Source organism: Curcuma longa, chromosome 14 (assembly GCF_044706935.1).
Source record: "Curcuma longa cultivar G26 ecotype Majalengka, Jawa Barat chromosome 14, ITB_CL_G26_1.1, whole genome shotgun sequence".
Taxonomy (NCBI): Eukaryota; Viridiplantae; Streptophyta; class Magnoliopsida; order Zingiberales; family Zingiberaceae; genus Curcuma; species Curcuma longa.
The window spans coordinates 7591982-7611349 of record NC_133874.1 but is presented as its reverse complement, the minus strand read 5'-3'; the positions used below and the strand labels follow the sequence as shown (position 1 = coordinate 7611349).

The 19368-nt window shown below is 43.5% G+C and overlaps 4 protein-coding genes and 1 non-coding gene across 5 annotated transcripts; 3 read left to right on the top strand and 2 right to left on the bottom strand.

Annotated features, from left to right (window-relative positions):
• Window positions 1–682: 682 nt before the first annotated feature.
• On the top strand, window positions 683–2597 carry LOC141845656 (cytochrome P450 CYP73A100-like). The gene is made up of 3 exons (XM_074733710.1): window positions 683–1521; window positions 1604–1737; window positions 1821–2597. Exons 1-3 carry the CDS (start codon window positions 683–685, stop codon window positions 2429–2431), a joined length of 1584 nt encoding a protein of 527 aa, XP_074589811.1. The 3' UTR covers window positions 2432–2597.
• A 269-nt stretch (window positions 2598–2866) lies between these two features.
• On the top strand, window positions 2867–4943 carry LOC141845499 (large ribosomal subunit protein P3-like). The gene is made up of 2 exons (XM_074733555.1): window positions 2867–3091; window positions 4635–4943. Exons 1-2 carry the CDS (start codon window positions 2894–2896, stop codon window positions 4809–4811), a joined length of 375 nt encoding a protein of 124 aa, XP_074589656.1. The 5' UTR covers window positions 2867–2893; the 3' UTR covers window positions 4812–4943.
• Window positions 4944–5511: 568 nt separating this feature from the next.
• LOC141845497 (KID-containing protein 1-like) lies at window positions 5512–6624 on the bottom strand. The gene is made up of 2 exons (XM_074733553.1): window positions 6057–6624; window positions 5512–5967 (listed from the first exon to the last, which is right to left on the bottom strand). Exons 1-2 carry the CDS (start codon window positions 6365–6367, stop codon window positions 5601–5603), a joined length of 678 nt encoding a protein of 225 aa, XP_074589654.1. The 5' UTR covers window positions 6368–6624; the 3' UTR covers window positions 5512–5600.
• A 6634-nt stretch (window positions 6625–13258) lies between these two features.
• On the top strand, window positions 13259–17298 carry LOC141844917 (NADPH--cytochrome P450 reductase-like). The gene is made up of 17 exons (XM_074732896.1): window positions 13259–13721; window positions 13820–13879; window positions 13977–14053; window positions 14131–14272; window positions 14377–14413; window positions 14545–14614; window positions 14740–14934; window positions 15020–15112; window positions 15304–15532; window positions 15624–15707; window positions 15793–15944; window positions 16031–16127; window positions 16223–16372; window positions 16461–16538; window positions 16627–16749; window positions 16835–16948; window positions 17031–17298. Exons 1-17 carry the CDS (start codon window positions 13392–13394, stop codon window positions 17109–17111), a joined length of 2112 nt encoding a protein of 703 aa, XP_074588997.1. The 5' UTR covers window positions 13259–13391; the 3' UTR covers window positions 17112–17298.
• Window positions 17299–17972: 674 nt separating this feature from the next.
• TRNAG-CCC (transfer RNA glycine (anticodon CCC)) lies at window positions 17973–18043 on the bottom strand. Its single transcript has one exon. It is a non-coding gene; the product is annotated as a tRNA-Gly (tRNA).
• Between the last annotated feature and the right edge of the window lie 1325 nt (window positions 18044–19368).

Here is a 19368-nt window from a genome sequence, read left to right as displayed (position 1 = left end):
TCGAGAGGGAGAGGATGGTGGCGAGGACGAATGCAGCGGAAATGGAGGAGCACCTCTCTTCGCTGCCTGCTCCGCGCTTCCGGCGACGAGAAGAAGTAGAAGAAGAGTTTGATAAATTTTATCCGACTAAATATTATATTATTTACGAAGTTAAAAAAATAAAATAAAATAAAACAATTATAGGGCTCATTTTAATTATTAATAATAATAAATTCAGGAGGAAGGAAGGAAGGATTTTTGCCTAAAGTATCCATCCACCAACCAACACTGATGAACAATTCCAAACCCAAAAATAAAAATAAAATTTATTAGATTTGTGTGAAGTGAATCAATTGTTACGTGGATTCGATAGATGAATCAACGAGATTCCTTGCGTATTTAGCCTTGGATTTGGTTGAAAATAAACAAAAGTCAGAGTTCAATTTGTCTTCGAATTGCTGTGTCAACCTCTCTCTTCTTCCTTACCAACTCACTTCCCTCTTCTCTACCTTGTTTCCCCTCCTCCGCCCACGGATTTAGCCTTCCAAAACCATATAATTAATTAATTAATTAATGATGATGATCGTACTCAACCACCAAACCTCCTTAATTATGATAATAATTGTACTCCACTGTCTTAATGAACTCGTCCTATAAATAAATAGAGGCCATGGCTCGTTGAGGCATTGCATCAAGCACCGCAATGGCGATCTCCGTGGCCAGGTTCACCGCCCTCACCTTCCTCGCCGTAGCCTCGGCGTTCCTCGCCAAGTCCGGACAATCTCTGGCGGTGGTGTCCATTCCTCTCCTCTTCGTCGTCCCGTTCGTTTTGCTCTCCTCCTCCTCCGGCGGGGGTGGGAAAACTCCGCCTGGTCCTGTCGCCTGGCCCATCTTTGGCAACTGGCTCCAGGTAGGGAACGACCTGAACCACCGGAACCTGGTGGGCATGGCCGAGAAGTATGGTGGCGTGTTCCTGCTTCGGCTGGGGGTGCGGAACCTGGCGGTCGTTTCTGACCCCAAGCTCGCCGCCGAGGTGCTCCACACGCAGGGCGTGGAGTTCGGCTCGCGGCCGCGGAACCTGGTGTGGGACATCTTCACCGCCAGCGGCAAGGACATGGTGTTCACCGAGTACGGCGACCACTGGCGCAAGATGCGCCGCATCATGACCATGCCCTTCTTCACCAGTAAGGTAGTCGTGCAGTACAGGGGGATGTGGGAGGAGGAGATGGACGCGGTGACGGAATACCTGCGGGCGGCGCAGCCGGGAGGCATCGTGGTCCGCCGCCGCCTCCAGCTGATGCTCTACAACATCATGTACCGGATGATGTTCGACGCGCGGTTCGAGTCGGTGGAGGATCCGCTGTTCCAGCAGGCGACTCAGTTCAACTCCGAGCGGAGCCGCCTCGCGCAGAGCTTCGATTACAACTACGGCGACTTCATCCCCATCTTGAGGCCCTTCTTGAAGGGCTACTTGGAGAAATGCAGGGACTTGCAGAGCCGCCGCCTTGCCTTTTTCAACGACAACTATGTCGAGAAAAGAAGGTACATATATACTTTACCGAATCGTTGGAATCTTTACAACTACCAAGCAAAAGACTTCAAAAAAATTTCGATTTGGGAACAGGAAGGTGATGTCCGCCAGAGATTCGAGCAGCGACCGGCTGAGGTGCGCCATGGACTACATCCTCGAAGCTGAGATGAACGGGGAGATCAGCTCCGACAACGTCATCTACATCGTCGAGAACATTAACGTTGCAGGTAATTAACCAACGGAGCTACGAATTGGGCATAAATTGATCTTGCACTTATGATTGATATATCGATCGATCGATCGATTGCAGCGATAGAGACGACGTTGTGGGGAATGGAGTGGGCGCTGGCGGAGCTGGTGAATCACCCCAACTGCCAGCAGCGACTCCGGGAGGAGCTCCGGCAAGTGCTGGGCGAGGATCCAGTGACAGAGACGAGCCTGCCGCGACTGCCGTACCTGGAGGCGGTGGTGAAGGAGACGCTCCGGCTTCACTCACCGATCCCGCTGCTGGTCCCCCACATGAACCTCGACGCGGCGAAGCTCGGGGGGTACGACATCCCCAAGCGGACCAAAGTGATCGTCAACGCGTGGTGGCTGGGGAACAACCCGGAGTGGTGGTTGCGGCCGGAGGAGTTCCGGCCGGAGAGGTTCCTGGAGGAAGAGCAGGAGGTGGATGCTGTGGTGGGCGGGGGGAAGGTGGACTTCCGGTTCCTACCCTTCGGGATGGGCCGGCGGAGCTGCCCAGGGATCATACTGGCAATGCCGCTGCTGGGGCTCGTTGTGGGGAAGCTGGTGAAGGAGTTCGAGATGACGCCGCCGTCGGGGACGGAGAGGATCGACGTGACGGAGAAGGGAGGGCAGTTCAGCTTGCAGATTGCAAAGCACGCCACCATCGTCTTCCGCCCAGTTCCGGCGGCGTGAAGAAATCGACTGAATGCCGTCGCCGACCGCGAATTCAGGGATGGATCGATAATAAATATGTAATTCTTCACATAAATTCTCCATCTATACAAATAAAATGATATATTAAGAATTTGTATATTGAGTATCTCCATCTTCATATATGTATATTTCCCAAAATAGTGAATTTCCCATCAATCTCAACAGTATTGTTCATCAGGAATAAATCATCAAGTTCCAATTTTTCGATCATCGTAAAAGCAAGAGGAGTGGGATTCGGTGTCTCAAATCAGGACCGAATAGATTTACTAAAATCTTGCGAAGCTTGCAATGCACGTGAGAGTATCAGCGTAATTAAACGCTTAGACTATGGGCTTTTGTGTCTAAAGAAATTGTTTGCTCGCGTGTATAAAAGGAGATAGGGCTGTTGATTAGGGTTTCGGATTTTGTGTCGGCGCGAGCTCGTGAGCGTAGCAGAGAGAAATGGGCGTCTTCACCTTCGTGTGCCGCAGCTCCGGTAGCGAATGGAGTGCGAAGCAGCTCTCCGGCGACCTCGAGGCCTCGGCTGCTTCGACCTTTGATCTCCAGCGGCGGCTTGTCCATGCGGTGCTCAGCGTCGACTCTTCGGGCGGCGTCCAGTCGTCCTTCTCATTGGTCTCTCCTTCGTCGGCTGTCTTCCAGGTGAGATATCTAAAGGAGCTTTACTCTTTGATCTTGCTGTTGACTTGCCCTATCATCGATCCAATCAAATTGTGCTTTGTTTTCAATGTTCGATTTTCGTTGTTTTGTACTGTATTCTGATAAGATTTAGATGGGTTCCTTTCATAAAGTTAGAGATTTGGAATCAAAAGTACGATGCGTTGAACTCTAAGCGAAGATTCATTCAGTAAAAGTTGAAAGCATAACTTGTTTTTTTATTAGCATTAATTGGAAAATGGTATATTTAAAAGAAGCAGCAGCGACTCAGAAATCCAACTTGTTGGGAGATTTTCTCTGCCTGGTTCTTTTGCATTCACTGCTAATAAGGTGTTCTGTTTTAATTTGGATGTCATGAATCTGTAACCTAACTTCAAATTCGTTTGATATATCTTTTGTTTGCAGATTTGGAATTTTAAAGCACGGAGTAGTGGAAACTTAGAATAATTTTTAATGAAAATAAATACAAAAACAATATCTTTAAAGACAAGGTACATAGGAAGTCAATTTGCTGAGAGATTTACTCTGCATCGTGGCTTTCAGTTCATTCAGGGGAAACACCCTTATCTGCAAATAGATTGCACCGTCTAAATTAAAATATGCATTGGTGTTCTTGAGAATGTTTGTTACTGTTGTTTTAATCTTATTTGAGAAAGTTTATGTTTCTAGAGCATAATAACTGATTGGTTGGTTATAAGGCATGCCATGTACAAAATGCTGATGTGGTAGACATATGAATTGTATTATGATTATGTAATGATATTAAAAAACATTAGAATAACAATATTAATAAAACTAATATTGAGGTGAAATTAGTTATATCTCAATTAGTGAGAAACTATGGTGGAACTATTTTAAGGTGAGCAGTGAATTTTCTGTTATTGTAAAGAACAGGGAGAATAAAGAAATATCAATAAATGTATCAAACAATGATTTAAAATCATTGATTTGAGTAGTACTATTAATATAGCGAGCTGAATGAAGGGATAAGAAAATCCTATTAAGTAGAGGATACTAAAAACTGAGGACAGCCAGCTTGACTATAACAATGAGGGCATGTTAATGTAAGTGTAATAGAAAAATGTGTTTTGTGTGGCATGATTGGCTTGCACATGTATACTTGTTAACTATCTATGGTACTACCGATTTTGTTGAAATATTTTTATAATGCTAATTTGATCAATGTGGTTAACTAAGTGATTATTCCATGTTCTATACATTACTTTCTTTTTGCTACTACCACAAGCATTATTTTGTTTGTGAGACTGAACTTCACCTCACATCCCTTTAAAGTTGTAGCACTGCTGAATGTTCATATTCTAGTTGGACAATAGAAAAGTATATATCCGCTTTTTCAATATCTCCTTGAAAGACTCAAGCTTTTCTTTACATCTACAGCCCAGCCGTGTTAGTTTTTATCATATTTTTACATCCTCACACTATTTGATGTCTATTTAACACCGTTGTGCATTTTGAATTCTTTGCATTAATCATTTTGTTGCTTCGTTGTGTATTTTATATGGAACAGGTAATTATTGGCGGCGGAGGTGGTGGTGCATTCATCGGCGGTGGTGCACCGTCAGGAGGCGCAGCTGCTGGTTCTGGTGGTGGTGCTGCTGCTGCTCCAGAGGCACCTCCTGCTGAGGAAAAGAAGGAAGAGAAAGAGGAGAGTGATGAGGACATGGGATTCTCCCTCTTTGATTAGTTCTGCTCTGTTCTGTTCTGGATGGTTCTTGTTCTAAGTTCTGATGATTAGTTATTTTGTTTTGGGAGATTTATTGATTGCTATGTCACAATGACTCAGTTTTATTAGACAACACTAAAAGTTAAATCTAAATTTATAATTCACTTCATTATTAACTAAAATCTGATATGCCAAAATACTTTACATTGTGAAAATAATCTGATTTTAAAACAGCAGCAATAGGTCTATTTTATAATTGGTCGAAAATAAATAGAATATATGTTCCATCGGACCATATTCAATCATTTGAAATATTATCATTAAGCTTATTATGTATTAAAAATAAATATAAAATTTAAATTCCGTTTTGTTTGATTTTTAGTGAGATGGTGACAATGATGAAGATCACAAGATCTACTATTTTTAGATTTAGTAATCAATAGATTTGATTGAGTTATTATTAGATAAAAGATCAAAGATAAGCATAAATTAAATGAAGGGCTTTGTGTGGATAAGATTATGAATGAGAGTTAAAGACTTAAAAGTATTTATATATCTAGTCATTTTTTTATTTTTAAAAGTAAAATATTTATTAGTGTCCTTTCGGCACCACCAGCTTTTTTTTTTTCCCCATCGTCAACAAGTTTATTAGCAAAAATCTTGAATTGAAGCGAAGGAAAAAAGTAAATAAAATCTTGAAGAAGAAAAAGAAGAAAGAATCGATGGGAATTTTAAGCTCTTTTATTTCATATAAACATGTAGTTGAGCATATTTTGTTTCTTTTGATCAATCTTCTGATAAAAGAAGACACTAAGCATGGCGTTGCAGATCGGAGAGGGAGAAGGACCTCGGTGATCGAAATGGCCGCTTTCCGACGAGCCCGCCGCCGGCAAGGGGAGGAAATGACCCCAAGGCGCCGCCTTTATCCTCCTCCTCGTCCTCCTCCTCCTCCTCGTCGGCCTCCGCCACGGGGTGCGCGAGCGACAGGAGCGGCGGCAATGGCGGGCAGAGGAGCGAGGTGTACGACGCCCGCCGCATCTTGCTCATCATCAGCACACGACGGCGCTTGTTGAAGGGGTTCTCCTGCTTGGCGACGTCCTTGGCGCAGGCGCCAGCGACGTCGACGAGGCTGGCGAAGGACTTGGACTTCCCTGTAAAGAAATTGGACAAACCTCGCCTGCGCCGATTTAGGGCAAGAATCAATTAGATCATCAATTTGGGGAAGAACGCTAACAATCAACCGGATCTGTGGAAGGAGAAGCTTACTTCACGGGAAGCGCATCTTCCAGCGAATCCAAGGACCCCAAAGTCCCAGCTTTTCGCTTGCTCTCCACCTCCTCTTCCTCCTCCTCGCCGTGCGCTGAACCCGATGAGGAAGAGGAAGCGGAGCCGATGGAGGAGCTCGCTTCCTCCTCCTCCTCCTCCTCCCCCGCCGCCGCCGCCGCCGCCCCATCTAATCCGAACTCACCCTGCTTCCTCATCGCTACCACCGGGTCCGCCTCCTCGCCGTGGATGTAAACCGGCAAGCTACTCACGCGATCCTTCAAGTTAACGGTGGGAAGGACCAACGGTGACATCTTTTCGCGTCCCTCGGCTCCTATTCCTCTTCTCACCGCTTCCTCCTCGTTGAATCCTCTCCGAGGCGCCCCTTTGATCGCGAATCCCGTTACCTGCCGTTGATCGGAGGCAGGCGGAAGACTGAGCTGAAGTATCGGCGGCGATCCAACACTTCGCTGGGATCGATGATCCTAATGGCGATCGGCGAGAGAGAAAGGGAAAGAAGGAAGGAGAGAGGACGACGACGTACTGGGCAACAGATAAGGAAGAGAAGAAGCGGGCCAACTCGTTTCCCTAGTGAAACGAGTTTCCGCATGACATGTACCTAACTAATTCGGATTAAAAAAACAATTATTAAAATTTTACAAACTTTTTAGAAATATTTGATGATATTTTATTAAACGTCAAAATACTCTCAATGTTTTAATTTCACAACTAATATTTCTAATATAAGATTGAAATACCTATTTTGCCTTTAATAATTATCATTTAAATTGCTTGTTTAATTTTATTAATGGAGATAATTAACTACAAATATTGAAGGCATTTTAATATGAATAGATAAAAAGAAAAAAAATAGAATTAGTCTAATACTTTCTTTGCACAAAAAAAAATCAAGTTTACCCATGAATTATTATGCAAAAGAATAATCTTCATATTTATTTATCAAACCAATAAATAGATATTCAAGCAAATAACTAACAATTGTAGCAAGAGATAATATATATATATACATTAAAAAAATAAATATTCATGCAAATATTGAATTTTCTAAGAACAAAAGTTGTATTTAGAAGTGAGTCAACTTTTGTCATCCATTTATATATTTTATATTATGTCATTTTCAAATTCTATCTCCTAATCTTTATTCAATCTTTATGATAAAGATGTTGACATTTTTAAATTTGAAGAATCTCAACCACCAAAACCATATATATGAAATTAATACGTATTGAATTCTTTTGCTTGTGGGACACAAACATGAAACAACTATAGACGGCCAAAGTGCAAGATTAACCACGCACCAACTTCCTAGTTATTATACCAAGCAATTGTTCATATAATATTGAGTTTGTAATATTTTTAGAGCATATGTCATAGCCATAATGAATAAATGCAAGCACTGATATACTTGTATGTTATTCTTGTGGTTCATAAAGTCAATAATATTTCACAAAGAAGCATCAAATCCTACTTTAATAAAGTTCAACAAAGTACTATCTTGTTTTATTCCTTCTCATTTACAAAATTATAAAATTAGAATATAATTCACTTCAGATTTTAATTCTTTCCAATTGTGATTTTTTTTATCATTAATAGGGCAGGTTATTTGAAAAGGACATAAGGTTATTAAACTAGTTTCCCATGAAAAAAAGAAACATAAGAAGAAGAGGATGATCAAAACTTGTTTATTGCTAAATAAGAAATATAAGGATCTAACACTTGATAACAATCTTAAAAAACAAAAAGATATTGGGCAAGAAGAACTCTCATGCTTTACTACCTTTGTCACCTTCCCCACATGATTATGATTAGTAGAGAAACAGCAGAAATCAATAAACAGAACAAACAAAATAACAAGTACCTTCCATGTTTCTTCAAGATTCTTCTCTTTACCTGACAGCAATTCCTTTGCAGTAAAACCCACAAGATTGTATACCATGATTCATGAACACAGCTTGGTTTGGAAGCCACCAGTTCATGGCAGCTTTCCCTTGCAAAATATGGCATCCACAAGCTGTAAATCCTTCCATTTGATCATGCTGAGACTGAAACAAACAAAAGCAGTTTGTCATCACAAGGCATAAGTTTTCTGTCCACTACACGGTGGACAGGCTGATGATCTTATAGACTGGCATATTCCTTGTAAGCCATGGAACTGCATTGTGTGCCATTCTGTTCATGTCAGTTTTGTCTGAAGAATTCTTCTCAAAAATGTTGCTGTCTTTGATCCAAGTGAAAATTGGAGGGCTGATTCAAGATCCACCACATGGAAAGATCTGACAAGGAATAACTGCAGCAAAGATTCAGTGGCTGCATTCTGGTGTTTAACTAGCTCTAAGGCAAGGCGCAATTCACAAAATGGAGAGAATTTTGTCCCTGCAATTGTTAGCTGCAGAAAAATGAAGTCAGTAATGCTGTTTAGTTCAGAGTTCTGTGAGAACTTTTGATACTTCAAGAGAAAATTCAGAGTTTTGAGAGAATTATGAGACTTTTTGCAATCTTCCATCCTTGGAACAAGGGAAGACAACGAGTTTGAGAGAAGAAAAAGGCGAAAGGGATCTTGATCCGGCATAATGAGACCTCAGAGTGGAGAGTTAAGAACAGACTTCATGCAATTATGTGCAAAAGTTCATCCTTGGAACAAGGGGGGAAAATCACAACTTTGGAGAAGAACAAGGCGAAAATTTGGGAATCCGATCCAGTTCCTGAAATAATGAAGACGTATGAAGAAAATATTTATTTTTATAAATTGAAGCGAGATTTGGAGCACAATTTTTGTCAAGCTTATACAAAGCGATGCGGGAATTATCGAATCGAAGAAGACGAATGGAAAAAAGGAAATCGATTTTCTACCGCGCATGAAATTAGGGGTTCAAATCGAGCAGAAAGGGGCTTCTATAATCAGATCGAGCTACACGGACCGTCTTCTTGGAAGGGAGAGAGAAAAACCGAGGTCAGGTCTCGGGGCACGGCGCAGAATTTCTTTGAGTCGGTCGCCGACGCCGCCAACGGCGAGGTCCTCCTCGCGACCGTCGCCTTCCTCGGGGCCGGCGGGCACACCGCGGGAGGCTTGAGGGTGTGCTCCTCCGACTTTGGCGTGACGCACCCTTCCTCGTCGCCGCCACTCGGAGGCGTGGCCTTCGACGGGGCGCTTATCCCTGGTCGGCGCCGCCGTCTTAATCGGAGAAAGGATGGGCAATTCGCCGGCGACAGAGGCCTGCGACGCCATGAAATCGGAGAATTCTGCTCGGGGATCGGGAATCGAAGGCGAATCGAGGCTTCGAACTCGTTGAGAAATCGGGTCGAACATCTCGTATACCAATTTGGAGGGAGAGAGAAGACACGGACCTTAAATAGGTGGAGAAGAGCGAGAGCTGGAGACGCAGGGGTGAAACCGTCATTCGAGTAACGAAAATTCATTAAAAAGAATTAATTGGACATTAAACTCCACGTGCTGACAACCTATCGCAACAATAATGATTTCATTAGGAGAGCTCGACAAACAACCCTCCAACTTACATAAAATTACAACAGTGCCACTCCCGCCAGTAACTGCTGCTGCCACGTAGCGCTCGCCTCTTTTTTTAAAAAATAAAAATAATGAATCATTTATTTTTTATATAATAAATTGAATTAAAAGGTAGTTGTGACGAATTATGAGGGACCTCATGCTCATCACGTGGAAAGCCTTCTATAAATATCAATTAATGGGAACATTTTTCACTATATTTTTTTATAAAAAAATCAAGCAAAGATGAATTACTATACAATATATATAATTTGAAATTATTTTAAATAAAAAAAGATAAAATGATATATAAAAACATGCACTAGCTAAAGAAAAAGCTCAAAGGAAAATGGTAGATTCTACCATCTTTTTTTATTGAAGAAAAGCTACTTATTATTGGCAAAACATGATATTAATTAAGGACTCACCCTAAAAACATTTTCATGGTTTTTTAATTCCGGGCATTTTGGAGCACATCTTTTGCAATGATCTTCACATTGCTCTAATGTCCTAAAACACTTCCCACCGGGCACAATACAACAATAGCATCTCCCAACATTGCACTTATATTTAGCACAAGGAATGAGCACAAAGTTTTCTCTTCCGTCTTCCTTTTCCATGTCGACTCCTCCACCTACGCAAAACTCAAAGAAGTAAGTTATCGAATGAGTGTCGTTGCATAAGAAAAGATTTGTTGAGAAAAACTTTTCACTATCTTAATTTTGACCTAACAAACATAAAATTAGTGAGATCATTTAAAAACTCACAATGGCTTGGGCTAAAGAAACTCCAACAAAGAAAGGAGAGCAAAGTGAGTTGTAGTAGCTTGTCCATCTCGATCTATGGAAACAATGTGAGTGACGATGAATCTTTTATAGAGATTGGAATTTGAAATATTCTCACTCAATCTTCTCATTAATTGCCACCATAGCTTTACAAGTCATTTAATTTGTGGCTGTGGGAATATATATATATATTAATCAAAGAAACACAAATAATAATAATATATTATTATTATATATATATATATGATATATATATATATATATATATATATATATATATATATATATATATATTTTAGCTATGTGTTATTGTTTCATCATCATCTTTGACCAATGTCTCTTAACCATCCAATGTCAACTCCTCTAATGGTTTAAATTTGGTCAACGTCCATTGTTACTCCCTAAATTTACGTAGGAACACTTCTAAGTTTGGTAAGCTTTTCCATCTCCTCCTTCCTTGATATAGATATATATAGCTGCTCGTGTTTCCTCTCTTGCATCGTAAGAAGCTGAAAGGCCAACTCAAAAATGACCATTATTAGATCCTCACCTCTCTTCCTCCTCCTCGCCCTTTCCTCCGCCGCCGCCGCCTTCGATGTCATGGAGATCCTCCAACCCTACACCGAATACTCCACCTTCACCAAGTATTTGACCGATCTAAAGCTCGTCGACACGATCAACGGCCGCCAAACCGTCACTGTCCTCGTCGTCGACAACACTGCCGTGTCGGCATTCACCTCCCTCTCGGGCGACGACCTCAAGAAGGCCATCTCCTACCATATCTTGCTCGACTACTACGACCCCTACATCTTGGACAGGAACTTCGATAAGGCCGGCATTATCCCCGCCTTGGGCGGCAACTTGAAGTACAGCGAGTTGGCAGGAGAGCAGATGGTCTTCGGCGTGGATGTCGCCGGAGCTCCGCAGGACTGTAGCCTCATCAAAGTCGTGGGAGCCAGACCGTACAACTTGTCGGTTCTCGAAGTGAGCAAAGCCATTACGACGGCAGGTGCTGCTAGTGGTACCTCTTCGTCTAATTCTCCACCGGCGGGGACACCATCGACTCCGGCGAGCACTGATAACGCTAGTGCTTCGACGGAAACTCCCAATGCAAAGTCGAGCTCTACTTCTATACCAACTGCAGCTCTTAAGGCAAGCTCCGTCGAGGCACCAAAGAATAGCTCCGACACCGTTCTTGCGACGCAAGCGACAGATGGCGGCAGCACCACCACAGCCGGGGGAAAAACAGAGGCACCAACAGCGGCAGAGGCGCCGAAGAGCAGTGGTGGTTCCATAACTTCGACGACGACAAAGACACCCGCAGCTGCCGAGGCGCCAAAGAGCAGCGGTAGCTCCACTGCTCCAACAACAGCAGAGGAAGCAAAGGGCAGCGGCTCCGTTTCTTCACAGGTTCCGATAAGTAATAACTCTGTTTCATCGGAGGCACCAAAGAGCAGTAGCTCTGTTTCTTCAGAGTCTCCCAAGAGCAGCCCAAGCACGTCAACTTCCCAAGCTCCAACAACCCCGGAAGCTCCAACGAATGGTAGTTCTACAGCTTCAGTGACCAGCACCACCTCCTCTGCTCCGACGGCCTCAGAGGCTCCAAAGAGCAGCACCACCTCCTCTGCTCCGACGGCCTCAGAAGCTCCAAAGAGCAGCACAAGCACCTCTGCTTCGACGACAGCAGAGGCTCCAAAGAGCAGCACAAGCTCCTCCGCTCCGACGGCAGCAGAAGCTCCAAAGAGCAGCACAAGCTCCTCCGCTCCGACGGCAGCAGAGGCTCCAAAGAGCAGCAGCGGCTCTGCTCCTTCAGGGGCTCCCAAGAGCAGCCCTGCCGCACCTTCCCAAGCTCCCAAGGCAAGTGCTGCTGCTCCTACCTCCACTAACAAGGGAGAGGCCCCCTCGGGCGCTCCGAACGCCGCTGCTCCCGGTGCCGAGGGTCCGACGGGGAGTCACGCAGAAGGGCCGGGTGGGGAAGCGCCTGCGTCAAGCATCGCGTCGACCCCCTCGTCGTCAGCAGAGGCTCCAGGTCCGGTAGCGGATCTGGCTTCTGGTTCATCGAGCAGAGGAGTGGGAACGTGCGCCATGATTGGGTTTACCATGGCAGCTGCTCTGTTCCAGCTCCATGGCTGGTTTTGAATGAAGAGAAGAAAAGAGAAAGAATGTGTGTGAAAGCGAGTCAAAGTTCATTTTGGTTGGCAATTTAACATTTGCATCCATGTAGTTTCTTAATTCAATTATATCATTTTCCAAGTTTTTCTATAATCGCAAACTTTTATTTGGAGTTAAGATCATTCTAATTAAATTATATTTAAGTCATTATCATTCTACAAACACGTGGAGCACTGCAAATATACGAAGCATCAATTTATGATATTTCTCAGAAGCAGCGGCAAAATAGAATCCACACAAAAAAAGTCAACAAATTCGTTCGTTTGTTTTGGTCAAAAGCAGATGTCGGCTCATAGAGCGATGCCCGATCGGAGCCGCTATCTAAGTTTGCTCCTTAGATTCGTTGATTTTGTTGTTGTTGTCGTAATTTGACCAAGAGAGATTGGTCAATGGTCCATTGTGTTAAACTATGGAGATCGAGTCTGTCTGTGGAGAGTTGGTCAACGCGGTCTTGGCTCAATTTGAGCCGGTCCCGAGTTGCGATACGGTTGCTCGACTCGTATTGAAATATTTGAAAATAAATAAATAAATCTTTTAAAAATTAAAAAAGTCAACCGGTTTAGTCTTCGGTCAAATCAAACGACGTCAACCTGATGATTTCATTTTTGACTCGTTTCGATTGAACCGGAACCGCGTTCAGAACTGAGGGTCTCTTGGGGCTTCGTCCTCGCTCTATAAATGGCGTCTTCTCGCTCCCGCTTTTCATCGTCAAGCGAGAGCGAGAAAGAGCGATCGACCGAAGCGGGAGCGAGAAAGAGCGATCGACCGATTGGGAGCGAGAAGAGGCGAGTGGTCGATAGCTAGCGAAAGCGAGTAAAATTGTTAGATTGAAGGATTTTTTATCGTTTGGAGAAGATGCAGCCCGGCAACGTTACCACGCCCGATCTCATGGCGGCTATTCTGAATGGTAAGCTCGATGCGTCGGAGTTGCTTCAGTGGGCTTCGAAGTTATCGGAGAACCCTAGGTTTCTGGAGGTGGCCGTGCTGGTTGGCTGCGTCGCGGCGTTCCTTTTGTTCTGGCAGAAATCGGGCGGCAAAGAGCCGGCCCGGGTGGTGGCGCCGCCAGAGCCGGCGCCTAAGCGGGCCAAGAAGATGGTGAGGGATACGGAAGCTTCTGATTTGGGGAAAAAGAAGGTGACCTTGTTCTTTGGCTCGCAGACCGGCACCGCCGAGAGGTTTGCCAAGGTTAGGTTTCGGAGCTTTTGGTCCTTTCTCACTCTCCAATCCTTGAAACTAGAGATGTAATTTCCTTAGATTTCCTCTAAGAATCGATTTTTGAGCAGACCTTGGCGGACGAGGCCAATGCGAGGTACAAGAAGGTCGTCTTCAAAGTCGTCGACTTGGTGAGTCTCGCGAGTTCAATTTACGATTCCAAGTAATTTGCGAAATTTCGTGCGACTTTATTGTTCTTAGGAAAATTTCCCCTTTTTTGTTTCTTAGGATGATTATGCATATGAGAACCATGAGTATGAAGAAAAGTTGAAGAAAGAGACACTCGCTCTCTTCTTCTTGGCAACGTAAGTCAACTTTTGCCAGCCATTGTTATTGCTTCACAATTACTCTTCGTTTCTGACTTGATGGTGGTAATTTACAGGTATGGAGACGGCGAACCAACCGACAACGCCGCCAGGTTCTATAAATGGTTTTTTGAGGCGAAGGAGAGGAACGTTTACTTAGACAACCTCCAGTTTGGGGTTTTTGGTTTGGGGAGCCGACAATATGAACACTTTAACAAGGTTCTATCTCGGTTCTCACTTTCCTTTGTATTTGTTATTTAATTTACCTTTTTGTTGATTGACGAAGTTTAATGCTCGAAATGTTTATGTTTTGGCTTCAACAGGTTGGCATAGAGGTGGATCGAATTCTTGCTGAGCAAGGTAATTCAAGTTTAGTTTACAAACTCAATATTTTCTGAGTTACTCAGATTGGTGTTTGATCAGTTGTATATGCATTCTTCCACTCAATTATTTTGATTTCTACTGAGTCGGTTCGTTTGCTACTACTCCAGGTGCCAAACGTATCCTTCCTTTGGGGCTTGGCGACGATGAACAATACATTGAGGATGACTTCACTGCATGGTATGATCAATGGAAGAAACAAAAATCTAAATCTAAAATCAACTGAAAAGACTTGTTTTATTGATATATCATAACTGTCCTATACCTGTAATTTGTCTGAACTATTTGAATCTTGGTTACTGCAGGAAAGATCTAGTGTGGCTGGAGCTAGACAAGTTACTGTGTGATGAGGATGATGTAGCAGGATTATCTGCTGACTATGTTGCCAGCATACCTGAATACCGTGTTGTTTTCCTAAATCGTGAAGATGAATCACCGATGCAGAGAAAATCGAGCCTCGCAAATGGCCATTCTGTTTATGACCTTCGAAATCCTTGCAGGTATATATCAAGCACTGAGGTATTTACTCTATACGGATAGTTTGTTTTGCAAAACTCTAACCCAGGCTGAATGCCAAATTTCCAGGGTCAATGTGGCTGTTAGGAGAGAGCTTCACACCCCACTCTCTGATCGTTCTTGCACTCATCTGGAGTTCGATATTTCCGGAACCAGTCTCAAGTAAGTTTCACTACATTTTCTACATACTAGTGCATATAGTTTCTTTCACATGTAAACCTTCACACTCAGAGAAGCACACTTCTGTAATGATTTCCAGTTACTGATCTAGAATAAACTCCTATAGGTGTAGAATTTGGATTTCAGTGTTTTGTTTCCGATGCAAACTAACGAGGGCTTATATTTTCTAACAGATATGAGACTGGGGATCATGTGGGTGTTTATCCAGAGAATACCCCTGAGAGTGTGGAGGAGGCTGCAAGGCTCTTAGGATATCCAGAAGATACATACTTCTCTCTACACGCCGAAAAAGAGGATGGAACACCACTTAGCAGTAGCTCTATTCCACCTCCATTCCAAACGCCAATTACTCTGAGAGAAGCACTTGCTAAATATGCCGATCTTCTAAGTTCACCGAAAAAGGTATATACTTTTGGCAAATTGTTAAGTTTTATTCAGGTTTGGAAGTACATTTGATCTTTATTAATCACGAGATTGCTTATCTTGTATTCAGGGGGTCTTAATTGCTCTAGCTGCTCATGCTTCTGAATCGACTGAAGCTGAAAAGCTCAAATTCCTGGCTTCTCCTGCTGGAAAGGTTTGTGTATTCTCTTATTCTCTCCATGAATGATTCTTCTGTCATGATCAATCAATTTAGACTAGTTCATCACATTGGCATTCAGGATGAGTATAATCAATGGGTTGTGGCAAGCCAAAGGAGTCTTTTAGAAGTCATGGCTGAATTCCCTTCGGCCAAACCTCCTCTAGGTGTTTTCTTCGCAGCAATAGCTCCTCGTTTACAGGCCCGTTACTATTCGATATCTTCTTCGTCCAGGTAACAATTTCTTGCCTGCCCTAATAATATTTACATATAGAATTGCTTATGTTCACCACAGAATTAACTGATTCTCTTTACATCAGGGTTTCACCTTCTAGAATTCATGTCACATGTGCATTAGTGCATGGACCAACACCAACAGGAAGGATTCACAGAGGAGTTTGTTCGACTTGGATGAAGGTATATATCACTTGTTATAAAGTCATTTCCTCATAGTTACATCATTACCATTTCTTTATCCTCACAATGTTCTTGTTCTCTGTTTTGATCGACAGAACTCATCTCCACAAGAGGAGAGCCAAGAATGTAGCCGGGTTCCTATTTTTGTGAGACAATCAAACTTCAAATTACCTTCCGATGCCGCCGTTCCGATAATAATGATCGGCCCTGGCACAGGCTTAGCGCCCTTCAGAGCCTTTTTACAGGTCTGATTTACATCCATGTCGTCTAATCCTTGTTCTTCAAGCATTTCATCAAGATATCGTCTAAACGGTGGTGGTTTGATGTTCTCAGGAAAGGCTGGCACTCAAAGAGGCTGGAGCTCAGCTAGGCCCTGCCCTTCTCTTCTTCGGTTGCAGGAACCGAAAGATGGTAATCAACGAGCCATTGCCATTATCAATTCAATCTGGTAGCTAGTTTTCTCTTTCATCTTCTAAATCATACACCTCCGATATCCCAGGACTACATCTATGAGGATGAGTTGGCCAACTACGTCGAGCAAGGGGCTCTTTCTGAGCTCATCGTAGCATTCTCTCGTGAAGGTCAACGCAAAGAATACGTGCAAAACAAGTTGTCCGAGAAGGTTGGATTAATCATAAAAGCATATATAATCTTATTTGCTAACCATTAACTCAATTCTGATGATTTATTTACCTTTGATGCCTCAGGCTGTGGATGTCTGGAACATCATCTTTCAAGGTGGATATGTCTACGTCTGCGGTGATGCCAAGGGAATGGCCAAGGATGTGCACAAAGTCATCCACACCATTGCTCAAGAACAGGTAAAAATTAAGAACGCATTTGGATTTTTGAGGCGAAAGATCGATTGCATGACTGATCATGGTTGAATCCGCTGGATCACAGGGATCACTGGAAGGCTCCAAGGTCGAGGCCTACGTGAAGAATCTGCAAATGGAAGGGAGGTACCTGCGTGATGTGTGGTAACAAGCTGCTTTGAGGTGGAGTTGGAGATCTTTATATATCATAGAACAGAGAGAGAAGAAAAAAAATGGAACAAGGCTTTGATATAGATGATATAAATGATTCTTTTGACAGTGTAGCATCGATTGTATGCAAAGTACAGGAAATAATAGTAAAAATTGTTCTTTGTAATGACTCGTGTTTATTTTCCATGCGTGTAATATGTTCTTGTTGATTCTTAAAAAAAAGAAAAACACTAAAAACAAAATGCGCATCCGGTGAATCGGATCTTGGATGATGTCTCCGCTCTCGTCTCGTGGCGGCGATTCTGAAAGGCTGCCGCCGGCGCCCCTCCTGTCCTGGCGGAAATCAGGCGGCAAAGAGGCGACGACCGCAGTGGCGGCGACGGCTCTGGCGCCTAAGCGACAGGTAAAGAGGGCGATGAGCGATCAGGAACCAGCTGAAGAAGGGAAAAAGAAGAGAAGGTGACTTTGTTCTTTGGTTCACAGACCGGCACTGCCCAAAGATTCGCGGCAAGGTTAGCTTTTGATGCTTTCTTTCTTAATCTGCAACCAGTGAAATTACACGATTTTTCTGTAATTTATGGGCTAAAATGGTGCCTCGAGCAGATCTTCGGGGAGAGAGAGAGAGAGAGAGAGAGAGAGAGAGAGAGAGAGAGAGAGAGAGAGAGAGCTTCATGCTCAGTTTCAACAAGAAAAATTTTCTAGCGTAATAGCGTTCATGCTCAGTTTCAACAAGAAAAATTTTCTAGCGTAATAGCGTTCATGCTCAGTTTCAACAAGAAAAATTTTCTAGCGTAATAGCGTTCATGCTCAGTTTCAACAAGAAAAATTTTCTAGCGACGAAGTGTATAATAAAAAAAAATGCGCATCCGGGGAATCGAACCCCGGTCAGTACCGTGGGAGGGTACTATGATACCACTACACCAGATGCGCTACCACGCCTTGTCGTTCCATTTTCTCTTATTGGAGATGATAGAAATTGACTTTCGTTTTAAATTTATGCCTTTCTTTTTAGAAAATATTTAGACTTTTGATCTCATGTAATATATATTTATAAAATTTATTGTATTCTCATTTATTATTATATTCTCACATCTAATGCAATAAGTATTTTATGATGAAAAAACGATGAAGGAAAAGTGAAGAGATACCTGTGCTGTCTGGAAACGGCATTTTCACTGCCGTCCCCGTTTCCGAAACGGATGGAAACGTTTCCACGGATGGAAACTTACCTGAAACGGCCGGCGTCGAAATCGGGATTTTATCTCCCCGTTGCGGCACACGAATCAGCGCGCAGCTTCCAACTCCACCCTCCGCCTCCCGCCGCCTTGCCCTCATCTCGCCGCCTACCTCTCAGGCGACGGCGGTTCAGGGCTCCGATCGCTCCACCGCTGCCTTCGCCGGCGGCCTCCGCTCGGTCGGCCTGAGGTCCTCCGCGACCCACGGGAGGTGCCCCGCTGCGGCGCCTGCCGAGTTGGGGGTGCCCGGTTGTACGCTTGCGTGGCCTGCGCCGCCGTATCCTGCATCCGCCACGCGCCTGACCACGCGGCGGCGCGCCAGGTGCACGAGATCGGCGTCGACGTCGACCGGGCGGAGCTGTTCGGCCACCCCTTCTTTGTTTGTATGATTTTTGTCTTCAGACCCAAGATTTTTTGCAGCCGCTGGATGGGCGAGAGCAAGGGGGAGGGAGAAGCGGGGAGATGGCGGCGGAGAAGCCGGTTACCACGGGAGGCGGAGGGTGGAGTTGGAGGCTAAAAACTGTGTAGGTCAAGGGATATTTATTGTCAGGATTATAAACAACTTGATATAATAATAAATTAATAATAATACATCACTTGCTAATTAATATATATCTTTCATTTGGTCAAGGGATACATCACTTGATCTACGTAGATAACTAAGTAAATTGGAAGTTGTCCTCTTTTAATATCTAAGGTTTATTATTAAATCTTAAAGTGTAGTTAATGAATAGGAAAAACACTTTTTAATTTCATGTTCAATAATTCTTAATTTCAAGTTATATATCAAATCCCTTGGCCGCGATGCCTGTCGGGTTGGAGGCTAAAAACTGTGTAGGTTTTCGCCGTTTCCAAAAGTTGGAAACTTCAACTATTGCCGTTTCCCGTTTCCGTTTCCGCGTTTCTCGTTTCCCGTCTCCAAGTTTCCAGACAGCATAGAGAGATACAAGAACACTCTCTTATTAATACGTACGATGTTTACATATATATATTTTTTATGGGATAGCCACTTATTTGAAT